This window comes from Camelus bactrianus, chromosome 17 (assembly GCF_048773025.1).
Source record: "Camelus bactrianus isolate YW-2024 breed Bactrian camel chromosome 17, ASM4877302v1, whole genome shotgun sequence".
NCBI classification, from domain to species: Eukaryota; Metazoa; Chordata; class Mammalia; order Artiodactyla; family Camelidae; genus Camelus; species Camelus bactrianus.
Window position 1 is genome coordinate 33,455,879 of NC_133555.1, and position 25,933 is coordinate 33,481,811.

Consider the following 25,933-nt stretch of genomic DNA (forward strand, 5'->3'; position numbering starts at 1 on the left):
CCCAGGGCCACCCGACCAGGTCCTGACGTCAGCAGCATTAACCATCCTCCAGGCCTGTCTAATTTCTGGTCGGTGGCCAGGCCAGGTCAGTCCCACCAGAGCCAGAGTTGAAGGCCGAGAAGATCCCCACCTGGAGGTTGAGGTCAGGCAGGGAAGTCAGTGGCTGGAGGTGACCACAGTAAACACCCCTCACCTCCAAGACTAGGGTGTGGCCGCCACTGGGCCAACTCTGGGCCGGCTCTCTCTGATCCTCTGCCCTGGACTGTGAATCAGGCATTGGGCATCCATTGATCCTGCTCCTTATGCTGTAATTATACCAGTGCGGTGATTTGGGCTGGGGAGGCTCTGGCCCGGGAGACTCAGAGGCAACCCTATGATCCTTGCTGCCCATAGACAGGGCAGCTTGAGGCCAGGCAGCGTCCCTAGTACATGGGGTCCAAGAATGTTGGTCTTTAATCCCAGTCTCTGGGATCAGAACCACACTTGGAAAGGGACTCACTGGAGCGTGGAGTCCAGCCTCTGCCTAGTGTTTGACCTTCTCTCTGTCCCTTCCCCAGAGAAGGCTGGGGAGCTCATTACTTTCCTTGCAAGACACAGTGGCTTCGCAGAAGACCCCAGTAGCCCACCTCTCCTGACAGCTTCCTATGTCTCAAGCCTGCCAGCTCCAGCTCCTCAAGGCCACCATCTTCTGCCTTGAGCCTCCCTCTAAAATCTCTCCATCACTCTCACCTGCGCCACCTCTCACCAGTAAACTGTTTGGGCAGAGGGTTCTGAGTAGGGATGAATAACCCTAACTCAGCCAGGTCCCAAACCATCCAGTGGAGGTCCTGAACTACTGGCCTGAGACCCATGCTCCCCTCAGGCCTCTGAACAGCACCAGCGTGGCTGACCACGTGTCCTGGGCTCCCTAACCCATCCCGTGTCTCCCCCAGTCTGTGCACAGGCCTGAGTACCCTCACTCTCCCCTTCCAGCCCCCTTAGGCTCACAGCGCCACTCTCCACCTGGAAATTGAGGATGCTGCCCATTTGCTACCTTCAGCCCAGCTGCAAGGATCTGTCTTACTTCTGGACATCTCCCCCAAGTGGCCACCGGCCCAGAAAACTCAGTCCCTTCAACAATCCTCTGTAATCCCAGCTCGGTGGAGGCAAGGATCTGTCTTACTTCTGGACATCTCCCCCAAGTGGCCACCGGCCCAGAAAACTCAGTCCCTTCAACAATCCTCTGTAATCCCAGCTCGGTGGAGGCATCACATGCACAGATCCAGACCCTTGTCACTGAGTCCCATTCATTGCTGATCCTGGCCCCATGGGGAATGAGGACATAAGTTTCTTCCTCAGGGATCCCACAGCCCCATCCTCTCTCCTCTCTTCCCCCATGGCCCACCCCCAGGAAAAATGTGTGCCCCTATACATGTGTTTTTATGAAAATTTTTAATGACTTTTTTTTCTAGAAGCAGATTTGGAAAATATCATTGAAGATTTTATTTCCATTCAAGCCAGGAAAATAATATTATAAATTTTGTTTTTGGTAGAAATAAAATAATTAAGCTTAAAGTCATGTTGTGAGTTTTCATATAAGTACTTTCAATTTTTTTCAATGTTTTTTCCTCTAATGTTCTGTTAAAAAATTAATCTTTAAAACTGCATAAAAACATATATAGGGTTGGACATTTTTCCTTTTGCTTCGGGGTCCAAGATGGCTCTCCAGGGCTCACTTGGATCTTTATTTAAAATTTGGATATTTTGTTCATCATGGATTTTTTTTGGTAGTAATTTTGATTTTTAAAATACTGCAGTAATATCTATCTAAATTACTGAATCTTTTAGCACCACCCTAAATTTTGCTGCTGAAGTGAGAGCCTCACTCCTGGCCCTGCAATTATGTCCTAGCTTCGAGGGCTTCCTGGACCCATCATCTTCTGCAGGAAGCACAGGCCCTCAGGCTGGCACTTGGCACCTGCCCACTGTCTCCCCACGCCACCTCCCCTTCCTTGCTCCCACTCCATTGAACACTCAAGGCCCACAAGCCCATGATCCTGGGCCTTCTACACCCTACTGCCTCTGCTGGAATGAGCTTCCACCTTGCAACCCCCTCTTGATACAAGACTGTCCCTGTGAATGTTTCCCACAACTCCTCAACCCCTCTCAAGAGGCACAAGTTGATCCCATGCCCCAAGAGTGCCCCTGCCAAGTCAGGTCAGGTGCCTCTCTCTGGAAGGGACCATCTTCCCACTTATGTCCAGCCGGCACTGTGCACTTAATAAATGCCCATGAGTCGTGATAATGAATGCTCTCCCCCTCCCCGCAAGAAAGGACAGCTGGGGCCTGATGCAAAGGTTTATTGCTGAGTCTGTGCATCTAGCTGAAGGGAGTGCGAATTATGCCCTGGCCTTGCTAGACAGGAGCTCCTTGTCCTTGTGCAGCACAGGCCCTGGCCCGTGGGCATCAGCAAGGACTCAGTGCTTGATGGGGAAGTAAGGAGGAGGGCTGTGGGGACATGGGATTTGTCCCTGTTGGCTGAGGCATGGCCCTCAGTTTCTCCCACCAGGGAATGGGCCCTGAATGGGAAGGGTGAGAGAAACTGCTGGCAGGGACAGGAGGGCCACCTGGGTTTGCTTGTGACCCAACCTGAGGTAGACTCCTCTGGGCACAACCTGGGCCTCCTTCCTGTCTCAAATCCTCTGTCTCGGACTGATCGATGGGACCCGGACTCTGCTCCCAGCCACCCCTCAGGACAGTTTGACCATTGGCCACAGCGGTGTCAACAGTACCCTCCCTCAATAGGTCATCCCCTTGGCTAGCCAGCCTGGAGTGCTGTGGGTGGGTGGATGAGGTAGGCTATGAATTCAGTGTCTGAGGATGAAAGGGGCAGAGCCTGTGGGGGAGGAGGTCAGGGTATGTGGGGAAGGGTCCAGCTTGAATATACCCCTGGCACCCAGGGGCTCCCAGGCCTGCCCCTACTCACTAATTCATCTACATTCAATCTACACAGGCCAGAGCTAGCTTGGACTTTGGACCCCTGAAGCTGCTGGGCGGGGCAGTCACTAGCCACTGGGTAGGCAGGTGTCAGACTTGTCACATGGAGGTGGTAAGGCTAGAATGGGCTGATGGTAAGCAGCAGGCCTGCGTGGAGGAGGGTTTCCTGCCTGCCCTACTGCCCTTTATGAAACTCTGGGAGGGAGGGCTGTTTGCTGAACCCAGACCCACCAGGTGAGTCATGGACCTCCAGGAGCAGGAGAGCCACAGGAGACTGGTCAGTTGGACACTGCTGAGTCACCATGAGCTCTAGCTGCCCCAAGTTCTGCTTGTTTCTAGCTGAGGCTGGCTATGGTGGGTTGTGGAGGCCAGTGCAGCCAGGCCGTGAAGGGCAGCACTAGGGGTGGGGGTGCCAGGCTCCGGGAGACCTGGCAGTCCTGGGAGCCATGGGGGAGGGTTAGGGCCTCAAGGCTAGTGGGGCTCAGGGCTTTGGGTCTGTGGCTGGTGGGGCCATAGCCTGGGGCCCAGGAGTCCTGGGGGCAGATTGGGTCCTGTGGACCAGGGCTACAAGGCGGCTAGGTCTACAGAATCTCAGGGGTACGCATGAGTTCTGGTACCTGTGAGGAGAAAAAGGAGCAGAGTCAACATTCTTAAGCACTAAAATAATTGGGTTTAGGCTGAGAGCGGCGGGAAGGTGGACTTGGAAGCAGTGGCACCTGGAGGGTTGTGGAGGGGTCAAAAGGGATTGATTGGGTGGTGCTTGTGAGCAGAGGGTAGGGGCCAGTGGCAGTGGGGTGGAGCCTGGTAGCAGTGGGGTCTGGGAGTTGGGGGCCAGACTACAGGCAATTAGAGTGGCTCTGGAAAGCTGGGTATGCGCCTGCTGTTGAGAGATGGGGTGGCAAGCTGGGAATGGGGCTTGGAGTATTGGGATTAAGGGGCACGACGACAGGGGAGCATCCTGGCCCTCGAGGAAGAGCCACCTCAGAAGAGGCCGCAGTCTTTGAGGTTCTCCTTGATGATGATGTCAGTGACGGCGTCAAAGACAAACTTGACGTTCTGTGTGTCGGTGGCGCATGTCATGTGAGAATAGATCTCCTTCACGTCGCGTCTCATGTTGAGCTCGAGGAACTGCACTTTGATGTAGTTACCGGCGTCCTCATACGTGTTAGGCCCTGGCGGGAAAGGTGGCTCTCACTCTGCCCCAAATCCTTCCTGCGGTGGGAGGAGAGCTGGCTGAGATAGTAGGGTGGGGGCACCGCTTAGCGGCAGATCGAGGGTCTCACCGTTATAGTCAGGGAAGCAGATGCTGAGATGAGCCTTTTTGATCTTCTCAAAGAAAACGTCCTTCTTGTTGAGGAAGAGCACGATGGACGTGGTAGCGAAGTAGCGGTGGTTGCAGATGCTGTTGAAAAGGTGCAGGCTCTCGTGCATGCGGTTCTGAGGAGGGCAGAGGCTGTCGGGCACCGGAGGACAGCGGCCGCCACCCCTACCTGGCCGATCCCTGCTCTCTGGGCTCTGAGGCCTCCCCGCCCTCCAGGACAGCTCCAAGACCGCCTCCCATTTAGCGCCCCTGAGCGGAGCTGCAGGCTGCCTAGTTTCCTCCTTCAGACTGCTCTGGGACGAATGTCCCCTACACGCCTGCAAGGCCGTCTCCGCTTTCCGCTGTCCACCTCCCGGCTTTAACTCTCAGGCCCTACTGGACACTCACCACTTCATCGTCCTCCACCAGCACCATGTCGTAAGCACTCAGCGCCGCGATGAAAATGATGCAGGTCACACCTTCGAAGCAGTGGATCCACTTCTTGCGCTCCGAGCGCTGCCCGCCCACATCAAACATTCTGCAGGGCCGTGGGGACCTTAACCTGCGCCATCGAGCCCACTGGACGCACCCACAGGCATCCCCTCCTAATGCTAGCTGGGAGGCACCCAGATGGGACTGGCATCCGGCGGGGCCAGGCCTTTCTGTAGGCGGGGTGTCCGAGAAGGGGCAGGGTCTGTAGCCATTGGGCCTTGGGCGGTGAACTTGTAGGCAGGCCCCCAGAGATAGAGCGAGGGCGCGGGGTCATACCGGAAGTTGAGGTCCTTGAAGGAGAACTGTGTCTCAATGATACCCGTAGTCTTGACACGGGAGCGCAGCACGTCTTGTTCAGTGGGCACATAGCCTGGGGTTACCAGGCGCTCCAGGTCCGAGAGGTAGCTGCGAAAGACCCCGGGTGTGGGTAGGGTTGCGTGGATGGGTGTGTCAGGGCCCCGCCCACGCCCCTGCACCCGGCCTGCGCTCTCACTAGCCCGCAGAGTCGTTGAGCTGGTACTCCGAGGCGCGCTCAAAACAGGCCTGGATGCCCGAGTCCTTCCACAGCCTCTGGATGATGTCTGACATCTCCTTGGGCATCGTGCCCTCCTCGATGGTGTCGGCCATGTGCATCAGCTTCCGGGCGTCGTCCTGGGGGAAGAGGGAGTGGTTGGTAGTGACCACGGACTTGGGCCCAGCCTCGTGCCTCGAGTCCCCAGAGGCCCTGTTCAACCCTCCTCTTGGCACACCTGACGCGCAGAGTCTCCATACTGGATGTTCAGTGTGGTCATGGCACGCACTATGGCCAGGATAGACTGCAGCGTATTGCCATAGATGATGGCAATGAACTCGAGGCACTCTTCCAGCGAGTACCCATCTTGATGGATGATCCTACGGGCGGGAGGAGTCGGGTCAGCTTATCTTGGGTAGGTGGGGTAGGACAGACCCCGTGCTTGCGTATTCCCACCCCCAGGGGCCCCCAGGGGCCTCCATAGGGCAGAGGCACTCACTTCATCTGCTTGACAATGGTGCTTTTCCCAGACTCACCGGCACCTGAAATGGAAGCCCTGCCTCAGAGCCACGCTGACCGCACTACTCCTTTACCCCATCAAAAAAAAAAAAAGCCCACAAAAAACCAAGGTCTGCAAGATGGCTAGGGGACCCAGAGCACTAGCCCAACCCCCAGAACAGTTCCACTTGTCTTCCCCCAACCCTCCAAAATAAAGTACTGGCACCCAGGCGGAAAAACGTTTGTAAATGTCAAGGGTGACAGAAAGGGGCTGACGAGGGGAATCCAACTGTGCTGGGGAGCCTCCAAGACTGGTATACGCAGTCGTTAGTAGCCTGAGACCAAAATAAAGAAAATCTGGAGCGCCACCTTGTGGAAAATTCTGGTACTGCATGCAGAGATTATTTGAGCCAGGTCAACCCCTGCTTTTCACCTTGGGTGGGAGGGTGTGTCTCTTAGGGGCTCAGAAGGAATTAGTGTCTTTGGGCTGGGGAGAGGACAGAGCTGACAGCCCCTCTGAGCCTACTCTTGTGTGGGCGTTGGGCACAGTTAATGAGATTTCCAGCTTAGCCTTTCTGTCTTTCCTGGGGTACTCTAGCTTGGCCCCTCTGCCCTCATCCAGCTTCTGACTGGACACCGGAGAGCCTGGGTAGAGCCTGCAATTCCCTTTCAAAGCAGCTCTTTCTTCCACTTGGGGGGAGGCAGTGGCCTTGAGGCACTGGTTCTGCACCATCTCCCCTCACTACCCAGGGGACCATGGACATGGCTTTATCTATTCCCCACTGGGTCTTACTATCCCTCTACCCTCGTTAGCTGCTTCGCAGATTTTCCAACAGTAAAGCCCTGGAAACTAGGGCCATTGTCCTTGGATCGAGGTGGTCCTAGTTGCTGCTCATTCAGAACTGTGATTTTCTCCTTCCCAAGGGAGCAGCCCTATTGTGGGGCTCCCAAGGAGGCCCCTAGTTTCTAAGCTCTGCCCCACAGACCCATCAAGCCAAAGGCTAGAGTTTGAGGGAGCCCAGCCAGGGCAAAAGTGTGCCTCATACATACACCTCTACAAAAGCGTGGTTGGCACACACTGCTTAGAAGGGGAGGTCGCCTGAGGCTGGGCTCCCCGGAGAGGGGTTCTGGGGGATCCCAAACCTTAGGAAGCCAAGGTATCACCTGTCAGACCTGACCCTGCTTGGCCAGGGCTCCCACTCTGTTCCCTGCCCGGTTGCAAGCTCATTCTGTTTCCCAAATCACCCCTGCTTCAGAAAAGGGCCACCTGCCTACCCCTAGGCCTCTGACTGGTGGCAGTGGCCCCACCTGGGCCCACACCCCTACCCAGAAGCAGCAGTTTCACGGTTCGAGCATCCTTCTCCGCATCTTCTTTCAGCTTCTTTTCCAGCTCCCTTGAGTGCTTCTCCTCAGCGCTGGCCCCAGCCCCCATGGTCCCAGCAGGAGGCAAAGGAACAAGGTGGTCAGTTGGCTCTTCTGGATGGAGGGGCTCCCCAGAGCCAGGCTCAGACCAGCCTCTGGCCTCCCCAGACACCCTTCTGACCCCAGAACTGGCAATCAACTGGCTGTCCACAGACCTGGCAAGCCCTGGTGGGGCTGCTTAGTGGGATTTGAGGGTTGTGGGTACCCAAGAGCCAATCAGAGACAAGGACAGGTGAATCCAGCTCAGCCCCCAGCCCTTCTAATCGGGCTGGCATGGCCCCAATCCCTCAACTGCTGACTCTGCACCCCCTCTACACTGCTCCCCAAACCCTCTGAGAGAGACCCTGAAGTCAGTCCAGCCCCTGCTCCAGAGCAGGGAGACCTTGGTCCAGGCTCAGAAAGGGGAGGATAGGGCCTCAAGTCCGGGGGTGGGAGAAGTGGGGGGTGGGCCTGGCAGCAGGGAGAAGGAGGAGAAGCCCAGCCCAGCACTGGTCTCAAAACTGCTCCTTACTGGCTGTAGGGGATGGGTGCCCCCATCTTTAACCCCATTTTACCGAAGACTAAGTGAAGGCTCGGGGGTCACACGGCAGGAGGTGGTTGAGAAGGGCTGAGTGATTCTGGACCAGGGGTTCCATGCTTCACAGGGAGTCAAGAGGGAAAGGTGGACATCACATATGCCCTGTACTGAAGGCTGGTCTCAGCTGGGCAAGGCTTCTACATGCCTCTATGATTCCAACGGACTTGGGTGGGCGTGCATGTCTGCTACCTGTACTGGGTGTGTACGTCTGTCCTTTACTGGCACCAAGCAAGGCAGTGACATGACACGTTTGTGTATACTGTGTGTACACATGTGCCTGTGTGTTGTGTCTATGCTCGCCTGCTAGTTTACCTGTGTGTGCGTGTGTGGATATACTTTTGTGTATTTCTCTTCATGTGCACATGTTTGTATGTGGACTTCGCTGTGCTTATCTGAGTTAACATATGCATGTGTGCATGAATGTCTAAGTCCCTGAACATGCAATGCACGTTAGTGTGGTCTTGCCTGCGTTTGCCTGTGCGTATGTCAGTGTGTCTGTATGCATGAACATCTATGCACGTATCTGCCTGTATGTGTGCATGCTTGCATGTGCCTGTGCCTCTATGTACACTTGTACTTGAGTGTAACAGTCTCTGATCTGCAGAGGTGACCAGGCTCTTCCAGGGGATGTCCTGCAGGCCTGTTGTCAGATGGGGAACCTGAGTCCCAGAGCAGGTCTGGCGCTCCCAGGGGCATGGAGGAGTGGGGCTCATCTGCTCTGCTCTTCTGTCTCCTGGTGGGGCTTTGGGACCTGCCTACAAGTATCTCTAGGGCACACCTGACTCAGCTCTGGGATCTGAGGTCTGTGTGTGGGTTCAGATGGGGCCGGGTGTGCTGCTGTAAGGGGTTCAACTGAGCATGTAGTGTTGAGTTCCCACCTCTGGAGATTTACTACCCGCCTCCCTGAGCCCCCTGGCTGGACTCCTCGGAAATCTGGCTGCCTTAGTACTCAACTCTTTTGCCGACCTAAGAGACCACAAAGGGGTGCCAGGGCCCCAGATACTGAGCATTGAAGACTGTCCCTAAACGTGTGGGAAGTGGATACCAGCTCCGTGAGCTGGTGGCTTCAACATATACCCTGTTGGGTGTGGGGGTATCTGTCCAGGAGCAACAGACAATTTGTGCCACTTTGAGACTTCATGTTCCATTCATCCTCTACCTGCCTTCCAACTATGTTGTAAGTGGGCCCGAGAGGTTTGGGAGGGGGTCTCTGAAGCCCCCTACACATTGCCCAAAGGTTTGGGGTGGTACAGGAGCTTAGGTTTGTTAAACCAACAAAAAACTGGTTTCTACATATTGGGTTTATTTAAAAGGGAACCATTCCACTGCCTCCCAGTCCCCACCTGGTTCCCCTTGCCTGCCAGGTATGGCCCTAAGCCCTGATGGATCCATGAGCCTTCCGGCTCTTAAATTCCCCTGCCAGGGCTTAAATTCCATTTGGCCCAGGGCCCTCAGCCCCACCTCTTCCCCTCTAGCAGCTCCCACCTCTCCTGGTCTTCCTGACCTCTGGACATTTGCTCCTGCTGGTCCCTCTGCTGAGAGCTGGCTAGGAGGAGGCAGGAAGCATGGGAATTCTGCTGATTCTCAGGGCAGAGGCCACTGAACTGTGAAGGCTATGGCTTTGTCTTGCCAATTCTGAGTCCTTAGTGCCCTGTGGGACACAAAGCCAGGTGAGAAAGTGGTGTGAACAAATGATCAAACCACTGAATGAGCGAATGGAAGCTGGGCTTGCAGAAGATATCGTGGGGGGACTGGTAGCCAGGCCACATTGTCAGGGGAGGGGACAGAAGAGACAGAACTTGGGTGTGGGCTGAACCCCATCCTCCCTCCTCTGCCAAGGAGAAAGCCAAAGTCTAATCCCAGAGCCAGTGTTTATTAGCACGATGGAACCCCAGGGTAGGTGTGGCCTGGGCAGCAGAGGGCCACCTGGAGCCCCCACCCACCTACCCAACTGCCCTTCAGAGCTATTTACACCCATCATCTGAAGTGGTAGGCAGAAGGGAGCCCTGGGAGCCCCTACTGGCCCCAGGCCTCCACCATGGCTCCCTTCCCCCTCAGCCCTGCCCACACCTGGCCCCTCTGCTCTCCTCCCAGTCCCATCACGGTGGCACAGACAAAAAGAGGAGGTAGAGTAGCCAGACAGGGAGGGAGGGGGACTGGAGGTGCTGCCCCACCCAGGTAGGGCTCCTCTCCTCCTGTCCCCAATAAATAAATACCCAGGAAGGGGCTGGCCTTGACTGAGTGCCCCTCTCCCAGGCAGGGGCTGGCATCCTGTGACGGCCCCGTCTTCCCTTCTCTGAGTACATCTGAGCCCCCACCCCCCACCCCCAGTCTCCAAAACAGTCCTCGCATCCACGTCTATGCCGACGGCGCAGGCTGACAGCACACACTGGCAGAGGTGTCCGGTCCGTGCCCCATCCAGGTAGAGCTCGCTCCCTCCCCGTGTCCGGCAGATCCCGGCAGTGGCTGTTGAGCAGGTAGACTCCTAGCTGAGCCTGGGGACTGTGGTCCTGGCCTGGCCCTGCCAACTGGCTGGGGCTGGTTAGGTGGGCTCCATTTTCTGTCATCTCTGACCAGCACGGGTCTAAGTTTTGGACGATGCTGACACTGAGGCAGACTATTTACAACCCACCAATAAATACTGTCTTTGCAGGGGCAGGGTGTGTATAGAATATAGATATTTTATATATATATATATCTTTTATATTAAAAGGGACAAGGGCTAGGCTGGCCCATTGCAGGGCTCAGACAGCAGGCCTCATGTGTCCGGCGGGTGGTGGCGGCGGTTCCGGGGCTTTTTCTGGTCCTGGGGTTCAGGAGGCCTGGGTGCCCCTGGGGCCTCCCTGGGGCTGGGAGGCACGTGGCGCCAGTAGCCCTGGCAGTACTGGTGGATGAGGCCCACTTCCGGCTGGGCCAGCAGCTGGGCCAGCTCCTGGTAAGGGGGTGTTGGGAGGCCGGCGCCTGGGGGCGGTGGGACGCTCACAACTGGCGGTGGGAAGAGGGCAGCATGGACGGCATCTCGGCCCAGGACATGCAGCTGCACCCGTGTGATGACGTGCTTGAAATTGTTCTCGGTGGCTGTACAGGAGTAGAGGCCTCGATCACCAAGCTGCAGGGCGCGAAGCAGCAAGCCCTGCTCTGTGCGCAGGAAGCGGTCCTCTGCACGAATCTGCAGAGGCAGGGAGTGGGGCTCAGGGGTGGCGTGACCACCCTGCTGCCCCAGCCAGCTCCCAGATCAGACCACCTTTTCGGCCACCCAATATAGGAGCACCCATGTGGAATTTCCATATACCAAGAAAAGCCCCCATGAAGTTGCCACATAACATCTGAATAAGGCACATAACACCTGAGTAATACACGCACTTCCGTTTAGGGAGGAATGACCCTTAGGGGGTTCTGTACAATGACAGAATTCTGGAGCATACACACAATTTCTATTTAATGAGAATAAATAGATATTGGGACACCCTTGCAGAACTTGCACACAAGAAGGGATTGCCTCGGAGGTATTTCTATAATATGAGGGCTGCCCCACAGAATTTCCATGTGCTGGAGCTCACCCATGTGACGTTTCCCTACAATGTTACCACACTGATATACTTCCAATGGAATACACATTTGAATTTTCAGATAAATGGGCATGCCTACAAAACCTCACAGAGTTTCCATATAACTGGATTCACCCAAATGATTTTCATGTAGGAAAGGGAGCATGGAAGGCCTTTCTTAGGATGAGGGCTGCCCTAGATGGGTTCCTCTACCACCTTTCACCCACGTGGAATTTCTATTGTATAAGGGACTCCCGAAGCCATGGTAAGGACTGCGGGGCACAGGAAATCACCTCACGGCGCCGGTCACTGGGATCTCGCTGGAACAGCCACTTAACAGTGGCCTGGGGTGAGCGGGGCTGGCACTCAAGGAAGGCTGCGCTCCCCGCCACGCCGTACTGCACAGACTCCACAGCGTTCTTGTTGGCTGTGGAGCAAGAGAGTTCTGCGTGAAAGCAGCCCAGCGTCTGGGCAGACTACAGGCTGGCAAGGAGCATGTACAGGGACACCCACCCAAACAGGCAGGGATGTGCCATGAGGGGGTGGCTAGGGACATCGCTTCTCCAAGACCCCTCTCATCCCCTCACCCCCATGGACCATGGGAGAAGCCTTCTAGCGGGGGCCCGTGGGCAGCTCCACGCCAAGGAGTGCCCAGTGGTGAGACACAGCACACTCACCGTTGGAATTGAATCCACGGCACTGCCTGATAGGGTTCCCATGCCGGACGTCCTGCCGGCGGCTCCGCCTGGATGAAGATAGCTCCTGAAGGAGTATTCCAAAGAAAGCTTGCCCCCTCCCCGTAGGTCCCTCTACCCTCAAAACACCAGGGTAGGATATCTCATCCATAGTCTCTCAGGGTTATATCACATCCACTTCCAAACCTCCAGGACAGGGCCCTGGCCAAAATTCCAAGGGTCTGGGGGTCCACACCTCTTAGAGGATGCTGTGTAGCGGGAACAGGCCTGGCCATCCCAGGCACAGTAGGGGTCCCGGGCGAGGCAGCAGTCGGCGCAGGCAGCCCCATATGCCTGGCAGCGGTGCAGGCTCAGGTGTGTGACGCCCACAGCTGAGGCCACGTATAGCTGTTGCTGTGGGCAGGGGTAGGGGCTTGTCAGTTCCCTCCCCGCAGCCAGCCCTCCTAGGGAGCCAGCTGGGCCAGGCTGCTCCCTTTCCTGTTCTGTGCCTCAGGGCGAACCCACCTCTGTGCCAACGGGATGACCCCAAGGGGAAGCAGGCTCCATCCCCATCCCCAGCCCACCTCGCTAAAACTCACCCTCTTGGAAGAGATGGTCATGGTCTTAACGGGTGCTGGGTCCTAGAAGAAGATAGGCATCAGCTCATGACCCTAGGGACCCCTCTCTGCCCTGACCAGGAGGTCTGAGGTCAGGAGCTGGTACCAAGGAAGGCCAGGGTGAGGAGGACAGGACTGGGTGGTGTCACACCCACCTTGAAGACCTCCACCTCCTCTAGCATGAGCTCCTCCATCTCCTGGTCATCTTTAGGCAGCACAATCACCTTCTGCACTGTCCCGCGGTCTGGAACGGGCCAGGCAAGGCCTCAGTAGGGCTGAGGATGCTGGGGAAGGGGCACCAGCCTCAGCCCCTTCCCCCACCAGGGCCCAAACCCCCAGGGGCAGTGGAGCAGGAGTTCTGCACCAAGGATGAAGAGTTGCCCCAGAAGAGGGGAAGGGGTCTGAGGAGCTGGCCCAGGATAAAGGGGAGTTTCAGCTAGAGTCCAGCCTTCCGACCCCAGGCCCTCATTCTGGGAAGCTGAGAACGGGATGCTGGAGGTTTTCTCCTGTGTTGAGGGCTACTGAACAGCAGCAGGGGCACTTGGTGTGTGCACACAAGAGCATGTGTGTCAGTATTTGGACCCATGTATCCTGGAGGCATCTGCCATCTTCCCCCTTTTCCTGCTCACATGAGTCCCCAGGCACCCAGTCCTGGCCACCAGGGATGGGGTGGGAATGGGGTTTCCCCACCCCTGCTCTCAGTTGTCCTGGTCATAGAGAAAGCTCCAGAGGATAAAGATGGCAGAGTTGACCTTGACAACCCCGACCAACCCCTGACCAGGGTAGTCCCAGCCCCTGGATCAGCACCCTCCACCCAGTGGGCCCAGCGTGGGAGGGGCCGGGAGCAGCAGTGGGTACCTGTGCCCAGGAAAAGCACCTCATAGCGCCCATCGGCTGCATCCACCTGGTCCACGGCGACAGTGGTGAGACGGTAGGGAGCGCCTGTGCGGACCACCAGGGGCCGCCGCTGCAGAGGGTACACGGCCTGGTACATGAGCGGGTGGCTGCGCATGAAGTTGATCACTTCATCAGGGTAGTCCTTGGTGGACTTCATGGATGGTGTGAAGGTTCCGCCAGGGCACTGCGGGCAGGTGATGAGCGTCAGGCCCAGGCCACCTGGATGGGGCCTGCTGGACCCATTCACTTCAGAAGAGGTCTCTGATCTGTCTGTCTGTCTGTCCTCACCTGCCCCCATGCTCTGCTCCTCTGAAACCCCATCCAGACTCTTGCCCTATGTCCAATCTCTCTGCAGGTTCTGCTCCAGCCAAGATCCAAGGTCTCACATGGCCAAGTCCCAAGGCCATGTCCCCGGCCTCATGTGCCATGACCTTGTGGCAGCACTTGGCAGAGCCGACCAAGGCCTTTCTAGATGCTCATCCCCACCCACTTGTCTCCTTCCTCTCTAGCTGTTCTTCCAGCCCCCTCCCCCCACCCCACCCCTACTCAGCAGGACTGCAGGCCCTGAGCTCCTTTATCACTGGGCACATGATCAGATCACGCTGCTCTCTGTTTAGACTCCTGCACTGGCTCCTGTCACATCAAGATCAGGTGAATCGTCTCCCACAGCTGCAGGGGCTCCCACCCACCCCCACTTCCAGCCTGCCTCCCAGCTTTTGCCTTGAAGACTCTTCCCTACAACTTTCACCCCCAGAGGGAGCAGCCTGCCACACCCAGCCCACCACCTTTGTTTCAGGATCCTAGCTGGGTTCTTTCACAGCCTGACACTGTGTAAACGATGGAGGGTTTTTTTGGTGAGCTTTATTCTAACTGCAGCTTTATTGAGGGTAACTGGTGAGTTTATACGTGTATATGGGCCACCTCTCCCACTTGGCTGTGAGTGCCATGATGATAGGGCCTGGGTCTGCAGAGGATCTGACCTAGGGCAGGCTTCATAGTAAGAGGGGAAAGGGAAATGGGAGTAAGTGAGGTCCTCACCGTGCCGGGCCGTGGGTAGGGCATCTTCCCTGAGAAGGGCATCCACTGGTAGTTGGGGCCCTCCTTGTGGGCAAAGGGCCCATTGAAGACCATGCGAATGTCAGCCATGGAGTAGACACACACGGCAGAGCCTCGGAACACGGAGCTGTGGGCAGGGCAGGTGCTGTTGCGCATAGGGCAGACCCTTGGCCCAGGGCCCCTCCCCAGCCTGCCCTGACCCATGGCTCACCACCAGGATGGGGTCCTGCACAAGTCATAGCCTCCCAACCCAGCCACACCTTACCACTGCCCGCCCCGACCCCAGCCTCACCCCGAGGACGTAAAGACAGCATAAATGACTGGGTTCCTCACATCCTGGGTCTGCTGGACAAACACATCCTCTGGGGACAGAGGGAGACGGTGCTATGAGGGTACCTTGGCCAGGAGCCCCAAGGCCCTGCCCACTCCTGCCCAGGGGACCACCCATCCAGCCGCCATCCCGCCTCATAGCCACAGGACTCCTCCCTCCTGCCGGGTGCTCACGGAGCTCGTCAAAGTGAGTCTCGATGCCATCATCGCCAGGCACGGAGCAGACCAGCCGTGCCTTCAGGAATGTGCTCCACTTGTTGACCAGGCAGCAGTGACCTCCATCATCGTTCTAGGGGGTGGGGGCAGGGACAGGTCAGAATTGCTCCCTCACCCCACAGACTCAGCTGGCGCCAGGCTAACAGAGCCAGGACTGGGCCTGGAGAGAGGGTGGCAAGCGGCCCCGCCAGTGCGTACCAGGCAGATCCGCCCGATGCGGGCGTACACGGCGGGGTTCTGCGGCGCCTCCGCCGACCGCTCACGGAAGAAGAAGTAGAGCTTGTCGTCGTTGCGCTCCGCGCTGTCCGGGATGAGCTCAGCGTGGATGAATGAAGGGTCTGCAGGTGGGCAGGGGTCAGCTGGGCGAGCCTCCCCAGACAAGGCCTCTTTCCCCAGCCAGATACAGGAACACTCCCAACTCTTTCTCAGATAAGAAACTACTCCCGCCCCAGCCGTCAAGGGCCGAAAATCCCCTCACAAGTGTTTCTTGATGATCTCCCCGCCGCATCCCAGGTAGGCTGCCGCGGAGGTCTCCTGGGCTGCACTCACCATTGAGCCACCGGGAGTTGTACTGGTCGGTGCGCATGGCCGTCTGCTTTCCAAGTGTGCGGAAGATGGCTGCGTCAGTGCCCATGAAGTCGATGTACACGCCCGCGTACAGCTCCTCGTCTGCGGGTGGCCCAGGGGGTCAGTCAGGGGACGCCCTTGGCTAGGGTCGCTGCACAGCACAGACGACTTCCAGGGCAGGGTCTCATCTTTCCCTCAGGTTCTCCAGGGCACCCTCTTTCACCAGTGGGGTGCTGGTAAACGTTGAACAACTGGCTCTGGGAGGACTGGGATTAGCATCAATTGGCTCTGATTAGTAGCCAGAGCCAATTTCTGTGGTGTAAATACTCCTGCCATGGCTGATTTCAAGATACTAATCTGAGGTCACCGAAAGTGAGGTTGGGAAGAGCTACGGAAAGAGGTTGGGAAGAGCTGCCAAAACCACCGTCTAGTATTTCTACCCTGTGGAGACCACAGATGCCAATAATCTCAAGAACACTGATAACCATAAAATGTAGTAAAATCATTAGGAAGTAATGAGTTTTGAGTATTTTTACCTTTGTTTTTCAAGTAACTTATTAAATCGTACACTTATATAATTTACTTTTTAATAATAGCTGAGTCTAACAGTTGGCCCACAAAATATCTGAAAATTTAACAATTGCACTGGCTCCAGCAGGGCAGGCCCTGTCTTCCCCCTTCAGACTCCCTGGGCTCTGCCATCAGGCTAGGACCTCACTCACCAAGACAGGGAGGATAATGCCCACCCTCCGCCTTTCCTAGGCTGGGAGGTGGCACACTGCCCAGCAGCTGCTCTGAGAGGCAGACTGGGTTGGAAAGCCAGAAACTAGGCAGAGTGCAGGGACCAGGGTCAGCAGTGGGCTCATCCCACCTGGGGCAGGGGCAGCAGCTCCTCCTGAGACCCCAGGCAGGACTCCTCCCCAGAGAACATTCTCCCGACTCTCCCAGACACTTGGCCAGACCAGAAACAAATTCCCCAAGTTGGCCACAGGGCCAGGACTCTCCACTGGTGCTTCCTTGTGGGCCTCTCCCAGCCCCCCAGACAATCCAAGAACATGCAATGGGACCACCCCTTACATCACCCCCCAGTGCAGACTCAGCCGTTCTTCTCTTCCAGGCGGCCTCTGGCCTGGACAGTTCTGGCCTTTGCATGGAGCACACTGTGGATTTCGGGGTAGAATCTGGGCCCCCAAGCCCTCCCCCATCTGAGGGTCTGGATGGAGGCTTATAGCACCTCGTCTCTGCCCCTCAGCTCACACTGGGGTCTGGTCTGTACCCCTCCCCTTGTCAGGTGGGGGCACATTGCAGAGGGTTCAGAGACGGTGATTTCATGGTCTCTGCACTGGGGTAAGTGGTGCCACACTCCCCACTGTAGAGGCAGTGGCCACACCTTTAGGCAGTAGAACCAGGGTAGGGTGGGGGCACTCACTGATGAGGGCCGAGGCTGTGTCCAGCTTGGGGTCGTACGGACACTTGCCCTTCCCTGACTCGAGTCTCTCAGGCTCCAGGTAGAAGATGTAATCCTGCAGGGCAGAGAGGGGCTCAGCATTGTCCAAACCATCCCACAGCCAGGAAGAGCTGGGGCACCAGGCTCCCAGGCGGAGAGTGAGCCCCCAGGGACACCCTGCTTCACTCCCCAGCTCTCCTTGGGTTTTAACTCTGTTTAGCCAGGTTTCCAGGGGAGGGTCGCACTGCAGGTTCCAAAGGAGGTACTTCCTGGTCCAGGTCTCAGAGGGCTCTGCTTTGGGTACCATGAGAGGTACATGGGGTGGGTTTATAGGGACTGAAGCCCCTCCACACCAACTGGCTCAGGAAGACTCTGGCCAGGGCCCCCTTGGGCCACAGAGGCACAATTCTTTGAGCACAAAGGAGTTGCCAACCTGACCAGGGTAGGGGGTACTGGCCAAGGGCTGGGGGTCCTGTTCTTTGCCATTAGGCCCCACCGGGCCAGGGGGCTCTGAGTTATTGTGTTGTTGGGCTTTGTGCCCTACCTGTGGTCCTCAGGACAGATTAATAGGCCAGGGCCTTCTTTCCATTCCCCAACAGAGCCCCCAGCTCCACGTGTCTCCGCAGGGAGCCAGGAGTTGAGGGGTCCAGCCCAGACCACACGGAATTCACAAAGCCCCCTATCCTCCCAGCCCAGCCCTGAAGATGCTAGGAGGAAGGTGAAGATGCTTGGTGAAGGCACTGGGACCAGGACAAGCTCATGAGAAGGGAAAGGGAGGGAAAGGAGAGAGGCACAGAGGCAAGAAGGAGGTGGCAGCAGGTGGCAGGGATGGTGATGGTAAGGTATACACAGGCCTGATTCCAATTACACTCTGCACACGACTTCCTGCACACATGGGGCTGCACACACAGCTCGGCACACATCACTGCCAACACACGGGACCCACTGTTCACACCCTGGACGCACACATACAGAGTCTGAGTGGTCCCACCTTTCAGCACTCCCTGCAGCAGACACACAAGCTCAAGTGACCACTTGCTCTATCACTCATCGGCAGCCCCGGCCACCCTGCCCGCCCCGGCCCAGCCCCAGCCACCTCCCTCCCCAACTCAGGCTCCCTCGGCCCTGTCCCAGGTCATATCTGGTAGACACGCAGCTCTGCCCTTCCCACCCTTGGGGAAGAGAGCTCCAAGCATGGGAGTGTGCAGGACCCTGTGTTAACTCGTGACCCAGGGGAGGCATGGGGCGTGGACACCTGACAGCCAGGTTCCCACTCTGGGTGCTAAATAACATGTGGGTTGGAGAGCACTTGTGCCAAAGCGTGTGTTGGTGTGTGCTCACACATGTCTACACACAAGTGTCCTGAGGGCATGGCTGTCCCCAGGGCTCCTGTCTTCCCCACCTGGTGGCTTCGTGATTTCTTGCCTGCAGGGGTCACACTGAGGCTGACATGAATCCAACCGGGAATGCCTTCAGAGTCTGAGGGCACTGCAGGGGAAGGGGTGGAGGGATGCACAGAGACAGTCGGAAGACCCTGGGGAGACTGGCCTGGGGTGCAGGTTCCTGGGAGGCCAGGCCTAGGGTGAGTTCAGTTCAGAGGCAGTGCTGCCTGGCAAGGGCCTGGAGGGATGAGGCCCACCTGGCGTGGGGCTGTGGGCGTCGGGTGGAGGGCACCATCCGTGGCTCTGCTGCCTCGGCCTCTGACCACCTGCATCTGAGTCCAGGGTGTGGCCTGAGAAGACGAGGAATAGGGGTTAGAGGCAGGGGTGGCAGGGGCTGGGGGAGCGGGCTCGGGCTGCCAGCCTCTCACACCACACATGCCAGGAACACACAGGAGCACATGGGCCCCCAGAGTACATAGACGCACCTGTGTGTGAACACATACCCACAGCTGGTGCACGCCTGCACACACCTGGGCCCCTGAGGTCCAATCGCTCTCACACATGCCCTACAAGGTCACACCAGCGCACACACATGCCCACATGGAAATGGAGAAGGGCAGAAGCGGGCAGGGCGGGGCAGAGCTGAGGAAAGGGCAGCTCTCCCTCCAGCCGTGTAGCAGAAGCTGACCCAGACGTCCAGCCTCCTGACGCTGAGGCCCCGGCCAGGCCCTCTGGCTTGGCTGCAGGGGCACGGTCCACAGGCATAGCCAAGGGAACTGTTGCAACGTATGGAGCGAGCGCTTACTACATGCCAGGCCCAGGGCTAAGAGCTTTGGGAACGTGAGTTCACTGCCTCCTCCTCACACCGACCTGTGAGAAAGGTAGCTATTAGCCCCATTTTCATGTGAGGAAACTGAGGCTCTGAGAGGTGAAAGAAGTCACTCACCCAAGGTCACAGGGCTGAGAAGTGGCAGGGCTGGGGCTCAAGCCCATTCTCCCATCAGAACCCTGGAAGGTAGCTACCAGTGGGGGCAGCACAGAGCCGAGGGAGGAGGGCTTACCTGGGCCCGGCGGCCGCGGTTTACATAGGTGCACATGGGGTTGTAGGCGCCTGTCCCACACACGTACAGGTGTGTTCGGTTCCAGGGCTGGATGAGCCTGACGAAGTTCCCGCACTCACCCTGGGACCAGAGGGAAAGCCAAGGAAATGCCCAGATGCCTGCCTGGCCCTACTGCCTTCCTGGGGTCCCCATTCCCCCACCCCCTTCACCTGTGGCTCCCACTGCACTCACATTGCCATCCTTGCCTGACAGTACGCACTCCTCGATGCGCTGTGGGGAGGCTGCCCAATGGATCTGCCAGATATGGGGGTCAGAGGGCACTGCTGGACAGAGCCCCAAGCCCTGGGGCCCGTGTCCCTCAGCCCCTGACCCACATCTGGGCTCCCTCTTACAATGAGGGGCTCCCGGTTGATGTCGTGCAGGTCCAGGGACAGCACGTAGTCCTTGCTGCCCACGTACATGCGGTCGTGGTCCTCGTCCTTGAGCAGGATTCGGTAGTCCGTCGTGTTGAGCAGAAAGTTAAAGAAGTGGGCCGTGCCTGTAGCCTTAAGCTCTGTGGGTGGAGGGCAGGGCAGCAGTGAGGGCACTTGGAGACCATCCAGCCATACCCTGCTTTGATGGAGAGGGGACCCCCACCACATGGTCCTCTTACACCCCCACCTTCCCCTCCAGGGCCTACTTGGCTCCCTCTCTAGTCCATGACATCCTGGGAGAAGAAAGTGGGACAGGTGGGCAGGCCAGGGAAGGAACCACATCCAAAGCCAGGGCCCTGATTCATCAGCAGCCCAGTCAGTCTCCGGGTCCCAGTGAAAGGGCAGGGGGTGCAGGCCAGGGCACGTGATGACATCAAAGACTCTGCTTGGATAGGGGTTAATGCTCCCAAGCTCAGGGTGGGGCCAGCTTCCCACAAGGGCCTAAAAGGGTTAATGGGCAGAGGGGTGGGGCAGGCGCAGCCAGGACGCTGGCACAGAGCCAGAGTGCCATGTCCTCACCCCAGCTGCCCACCAGACAGAGGGCAAACCTGGCGCACAGCAAGGACCCCACCTCGCCCGAAGCGGGTTCACCAGGACACTGAAAAGCCCTGCTGGAGCCAAACTGTCCAACAGACGTTGGGCTTCCCCCATACCCCACAGGGCTGCCAGTGGTGGGATCCTCAGGTAACTTTGAACCAGCCAGGAAGTCTTTCCCAGGAAAGAGGCCCCTCTCCCTAATGCTGCAGTGTTCCTGGGGCTGGGGACAGGGTTCAGCTGAGTCCTGGTTCCCTTCTGCTTGAGTCCTTCCTGGGGATGAAGGACAGGAGGAAACTTGGCTAGTGAGAGGCCAATGACAGCATAGGACTCCAGAAAACTTGGGAAACTTCCTCTGGGAGGGGGAGTGCTGAGGGGTCCCCTTGGCAAGCCCCTCCTCCACCTACCCCTAGCTATTTTTAGCTCTTCAGGAGAGGATATTGTTAATGAGGGTGATGAATATTCACCGGCATAGAAGGCTTGAGATGGCAGCACACAGAAGAGTCTGTACATATGCACAGGGCCCAGGTATACACACAAGCACACACATGTCCTACATCAGATCATACATGCCCCGCCTCCCTGCCCCAAAGCTGGTAACCCACTTCACAGGTAGGACAATCAAGGGGAGGCCTGGAGAAGGAGAACTGCTGGGATCTGAGGTCACTGAGAGCCCTAGATGCTGCCTAAAGGTGGAACCAGCAGGTGGCCCCATACCATCAGTCAAGGCCACCCTCTACTCAGGCAGCTGTCTCTGACTGGCCTGGCTGACCCTGAACCCTGCTGTGCGCTGCAACCCTGGAATAGAGCTGGGGAGGCTGCGCCTGAGAGCAGCTTTGACGGGAACTCCAGGATGTGCTGAGATGGGCGTGTGAGGTGGGCTGGGAGCCAGGGGACTCCCACAGCCGACCCAGAGCTCACGTCTGAGGGCGGGGCAGGGCACGCAAAGGCCTCGCCCTTCTCAGCCCTGACTATGGCAACAAGAGAATACAGGTGATGACCTTGGCCAACCGCTGGGACGCAGGGACGCCAAGGGATCAAAGGGCCGATCCCTGCCTGGCTAAGGCCTTGCCTGCCTGTCCGGCGGTGCCTCTGAAGTCCTGGACAGGGTAGCCTGGGCACCTGTCTTGCACCTGTTGTTGGGCCACTCGGAGTCCCCCGCCTGGCCACCCAGTCATAGTGACAACAGGAAAGTAAACACTCCCCCACCCCCTGGGCCAGGAAGTGGCCAGAGAGGAAGTGGGGCTGCCAGCGGAGCACCCCCAGGCGGGGACAGCCCGCCAGGCGTTATTTATACCCTGGCTGGGGGCATGGCCTTGGATGTGCCCTTACTCGTCCTGCTGAACTAGGGGGCATTCGAGGGGTAATGGAGGGGAGGGAGGTGAAGTTCAAGTGGACACCTTTAGACACAGGCACCTGAGGTGGGGGCAAACTCTGAACATCTAGCCCCAGGGATGCAACTAGCCATAATCCCTACCCTCCATCTCTGCCCAGGCTTGGGCCCCTATAAAGTGGAACCTTCCCCTCTGCAGTGCCATAACGCCCAGTGCCAGAGCCCCAAGTCCAAGTCCTCCTCCTGAGTTCAAAGGCCCAGCACTCCAGCGCCATGAGAAAGGCAGGAGAGAGATCACTCAGCAAATGAACAAACAGACTTCCATGTGGAGCAGGAGACCAGCCTTGATCTGACATCCCACCTTTCAACCCTACATGCCCCCTGTACCCTGGGCAGAAGTTGGAATCACTTGGTCATCAGGTACCTATTACGGGCAAAGTCCTGTGCTCACAATATCCAATTTACAGATGAGGATGGAGAGGCACAGGGAAGGGAAGTGACATGTCAGAGTGCATGGAGAGTGGATTCCCACCCAGGTCTGTGGCCTTCTGGGCTGAAGGAGGGGCAGGTCCCAGAAAAGCCAGTCCTGGTGGTGGGGACTGCCTGCCAGGAGGGCCAAGGCCGGAAAGTGACTAGTCCTCCATCGATGGGGCACATGACTCAGGACCCTTGGGACCCCGCCCAGTGGCCACGGGATATGGCGTCAATGGCTCCGTTGTCACAGGACGTGATGTTTTGGTCACTGTGGAAACTGCGAGGGGGGTGGAACCCCCATAAGGCTGTGTGGGTGGGGAAGGGGTGGGACCAAGGGTCAGGAATTTTTGGCTCTGGTGTGGGCTTCTGGCAGTTGGGGTCAGGGAGTGCTCATCGCCCTCATGCCAGATTGTAGGGAAGACAGCCTTGCACCCCCAGCTCCAGACAGGAAGACAGGCCCAGGGCCAAGTGGTGCTCACCTCAGGTCACAGGGTGAGGGGTGAAACAGTGTCCTGTCCTCTCTCTCCCCACCTTGCCACAGGGCAAAGGAACTGGAGGCCTTCATTCCTCAAAGAAGCCTGGGTCAGGGCAGGAGGTGGTCAAGTAGCCCTGGATATCCTGCTCTGACCCCTGGAGCGCTGCCAGCCAGCAGGGCTAGAGCCTGGGGTCCCCAGTCCCACTAAGGAGCAGTGACTTGGGCCAAGGGGACCTGGGGCCTGAGGGGGCATCAGTGTATGTGAGGGAGCTGACATGGACCCAGGCTGCTTGTGTCCTTAGGCCAGTCCCTACCTCTGTTCCACTTGTTCCAGGCCCAGGTCTGATAGCAGGAGCGTCACCCCTCTCCGAACCCAGGACAATACTGAGAGAGGAGTTGGGGCACAACCAAAGGCTCTGTGGGTATCAAGGATTCAAGTCTGGATAAGCTTTGACCTTGGGGAGGGAGGGTGGTGTGCCTCGATGATGCTCCAGGGAAGGGCTCCCCACCCCCATGCCTTCACCCAGGCTGGGCACAGGTTGGGTGGGGTGACATCCGGGAAGGCTTTTCCCGTCATTGGGAAGGAAGAGCCTTTTCTGGCATCAGACACCTCATTTCCGCAGCCGTTCCCAGCCTCAAGCACTCTCCCATGGCCATTAGACACTTGGGGTCCTGGCCCAGAAGGCCTGGCAAAGGTCCAGAGGCAGGGACTTTCTCAGTGCATAGGAGGCTTAATCCTGGGGGTCTCTGTTTCCTTCTCTCTGGGAAGCAGCTGATGATGCCTTACTTTAAAGGAGGCGGTGGACGAGGATAGCACTGAGGAGGCGTGTCCGCAGCCCTCACCCGCAGACCCCAAGTGAGCGGCCCCTGACCCCTACTGCCCGTCTCTAGGACACCAGGTCTATTGCTAGTGAGGCAGGGGCTGCAGCAAAAAGGGGGGTCTCAGAGCAGAGATGGGTACCCCGCCCCCTTGGTTATAGCCCCACAAAGCAGCAGGCTCTGACTGACAGTGTCACCTCCCCTGGCTGTGCTTGGGTTCTGGGGGGTGATAGACAGGTCCCTGCAGCCCAGCCCTGACCTCTGACCTTATGTGGGCTGGTGCAGCCCTAATCCCTAAGCTGAAGAGAAATGAGGTTGGGGTGAGGGGCAGGCGTGCTGGCCAGGGTCTTTGTCCGCAATTCATCCTCCTGCCCTTCTGAGGACGGAAACCAGGAGGACAGGAGATGGCAGCAGGGGCAGCAGCAGAAGTGGCAGGGGCCAGACAATCCCTCCTGGACACCATGTGGGCTCTCGGGAAGGGTGGCCCCCAGCCCCTTCATCACTCCCCCAAGCTGTGAGGGGCCCCAGAGGAAGGCCCGGGGGCTGGGCTGGCCCCCTGGCTCCTGGCCTAATCCTCTTTTAATGAGCGGCCAGCCGGAAGGCCTCAGCCCCTGGCCACAGCCTTGCAACCCTGGAGCCCCAGCCAAGCTGAGCTGGGGGCAGGGCAGCCCCAAAGCCTTTGCACGCACCTTTCTTTTTCCTCAGCACATCCACCTCACTCATATCCCAATACAAAGACCCCAATCCTGGCCAGGCCAACCCAGGGCCCCAGCATCTGCAGGGACATACTAGGGTGACATCTGCCTCGTGCTCCCATGGATCCTCTCCTGGGCATTTACCATTTGTTTCTGTCCAGGTCCCACATGGGGCTGGGCAAGAGAAGCTGTCGCTGCGGATCCAGGTGCTGACTCTCCAATCCCTCCTCCCACTACCGGGGATGTTCTGGATGGGAACCCCTAGAAGCCAGACCCAGGGTTTTGCCTGGGGCTTAAGCTGCCTTCTCCCTGTAGGGGAACCTCCAGGTTCCTCTGGTCCCAAGCCCCTCAAAATCTGTCCTTTCTAATCCCATCCCTGGGCCAAGCTCTCCAGATTAGAGACCCAGAGGCCTCCCTAGAAGCCATCCACACTCGCCCCCCTTCCCCCCAGGCAGGTGAGCCAGGTCGAAGCCAACAAAACCAATTACAGCAGCTCTCACCCAATTAGCAACTAATTATGGCCTCGTAGTCCATTCAACATAATTAACATGTAAATGACTCTGCGTGTTTATATTCAATAACAGCTCTGATTGAATTTAATTTAAATGTCTGAACTGGGGATCCAGTTACCGTATTTCACCACTTAGAGCTGCCACTCCCTGGGAAGGTCGCTTCCCCCAGGGGAGAGGGACCCAAAGCCAGAGTGCAGGGTGGAGGGGCAGGCACCAGGACACTGGCCCAGGCCAGGAGAGGGTGGAGATAGTTGTAATTCCTGCCTCCCTGACATGCCTATCCCAGGGGTGCGGGGAGGTGGTGAGGTCAGAAGAGTCCCCAGTGGGACCCTCAAGATGGGAAATCCTCTGAAACAAGGGGCCCCTCTTAAGGGCTACTGTAAACATCCCAGCTGTTCAGTAAACACCAAGCTGGAGCCAAGCTGGAGCAGCCCAGCTGGGCCAAGCTCTGCTGCAGGCTTCCCTCCCATTTTGGGGGCTGGGGGCTGGGGCCTGGGGCCTGGAGCCAGTAGGCCCAGGCATGCTGTTCCCACGCCCGTTCCGCCCCAGCGCCCACCTGCTCCGCCCAGGAGGAGACAGGCTGAGGGCACAGCTCATCCCGACCTAGGAGAAGCTAGGAGGGAAAGGGCAGCAAGGTCACTTCCTGGCACACATGCCAGGAGGATACTAGCAGTTCTACACCTCTCCCCTCTAAGGATGTCGAGTGACTTTCGACCAGCAGGTAGGGGGCCCTCCGGCCTAGATGCCTCCATTGGTCCCTGCCCACCCCCAGGGCCCCATGGTGCCTGATGGTTCTAGGTCTGGCCTGGTGGCTCAGGGTGCCAGGAGGTCCTACGTGGACCCTAATGTGCACGGCTGCCTGTGAGGACAGCTTTGGGCATCCAGCAGCCAGGCAACAATGTTCAGAGCTCTAGCAGCCCAGCTTGGAGAAGGCACAGTGTGGTCAAGACAGCTGGCTTGAAGGAGCAGGGTGGCCCCTGTGCATGGGGTGGAGGGAGGGGGCCTGAGCCAGGCAAGCAGCTTACACTGGAATGTGCCCCAAGAAGT

General features: G+C 57.8%; 2 protein-coding genes across 5 annotated transcripts in view; both read right to left on the reverse strand.

The window, feature by feature from the left end:
• Window positions 1-3,207: 3,207 nt before the first annotated feature.
• Window positions 3,208-9,475, reverse strand: GNAT1 (G protein subunit alpha transducin 1). 2 transcript variants are annotated; one of them, XM_010969152.3, is made up of 9 exons: window positions 7,104-9,475; window positions 5,779-5,821; window positions 5,518-5,659; window positions 5,262-5,419; window positions 5,045-5,173; window positions 4,685-4,814; window positions 4,260-4,413; window positions 3,957-4,148; window positions 3,208-3,593 (listed from the first exon to the last, which is right to left on the reverse strand). In XM_010969152.3, the coding sequence occupies exons 1-8, from the start codon at window positions 7,207-7,209 to the stop codon at window positions 3,958-3,960; spliced, it is 1,053 nt and encodes a 350-aa protein (XP_010967454.1). In that variant the 5' UTR covers window positions 7,210-9,475; the 3' UTR covers window positions 3,208-3,593; window position 3,957. The 2 variants fall into 2 exon arrangements, with proteins under 2 accessions (XP_010967454.1, XP_045362030.1); XM_045506074.2 differs by having other exon boundaries at window positions 3,208-4,148.
• Window positions 9,476-9,628: 153 nt separating this feature from the next.
• The window catches only part of SEMA3F (semaphorin 3F), a 28,261-nt gene continuing 11,956 nt past the window's right edge, over window positions 9,629-25,933 (reverse strand). The window contains exons 3-19 of one of the 3 annotated variants that reach the window (XM_074344861.1): window positions 19,964-20,124; window positions 19,803-19,865; window positions 19,572-19,691; window positions 18,768-18,860; window positions 17,111-17,204; window positions 15,664-15,783; window positions 15,313-15,452; window positions 15,073-15,187; window positions 14,861-14,930; window positions 14,551-14,695; window positions 13,474-13,696; window positions 12,771-12,859; window positions 12,598-12,639; window positions 12,255-12,412; window positions 12,002-12,069; window positions 11,618-11,751; window positions 9,629-10,945 (exon numbers count right to left, since the gene is read on the reverse strand). In XM_074344861.1, the coding sequence (XP_074200962.1) occupies window positions 10,535-10,945; window positions 11,618-11,751; window positions 12,002-12,069; window positions 12,255-12,412; window positions 12,598-12,639; window positions 12,771-12,859; window positions 13,474-13,696; window positions 14,551-14,695; window positions 14,861-14,930; window positions 15,073-15,187; window positions 15,313-15,452; window positions 15,664-15,783; window positions 17,111-17,204; window positions 18,768-18,860; window positions 19,572-19,691; window positions 19,803-19,865; window positions 19,964-20,124 (2,246 nt within the window). In that variant the 3' untranslated portion in view covers window positions 9,629-10,534. The remainder of the gene's footprint in view (window positions 10,946-11,617; window positions 11,752-12,001; window positions 12,070-12,254; window positions 12,413-12,597; window positions 12,640-12,770; window positions 12,860-13,473; window positions 13,697-14,550; window positions 14,696-14,860; window positions 14,931-15,072; window positions 15,188-15,312; window positions 15,453-15,663; window positions 15,784-17,110; window positions 17,205-18,767; window positions 18,861-19,571; window positions 19,692-19,802; window positions 19,866-19,963; window positions 20,125-25,933) is intronic. The other 2 variants (XM_074344863.1, XM_074344862.1) reach the window with 2 other exon arrangements.

Bases quoted from the DNA above. Each gene is read 5' to 3' on its own strand.
- GNAT1 (XM_010969152.3), bottom strand. From the start codon at position 7,209: ATGGGGGCTGGGGCCAGCGCTGAGGAGAAGCACTCAAGGGAGCTGGAA. The intron at 5,822-7,103 runs GTAGGGGTGTGG...CTTCCATTTCAG, and splicing joins CGTGAAACTGCTGCTTCTGG to GTGCCGGTGAGTCTGGGAAA. The intron at 5,420-5,517 runs GTGTGCCAAGAG...CTCTTCCCCCAG, and splicing joins ATGGAGACTCTGCGCGTCAG to GACGACGCCCGGAAGCTGAT.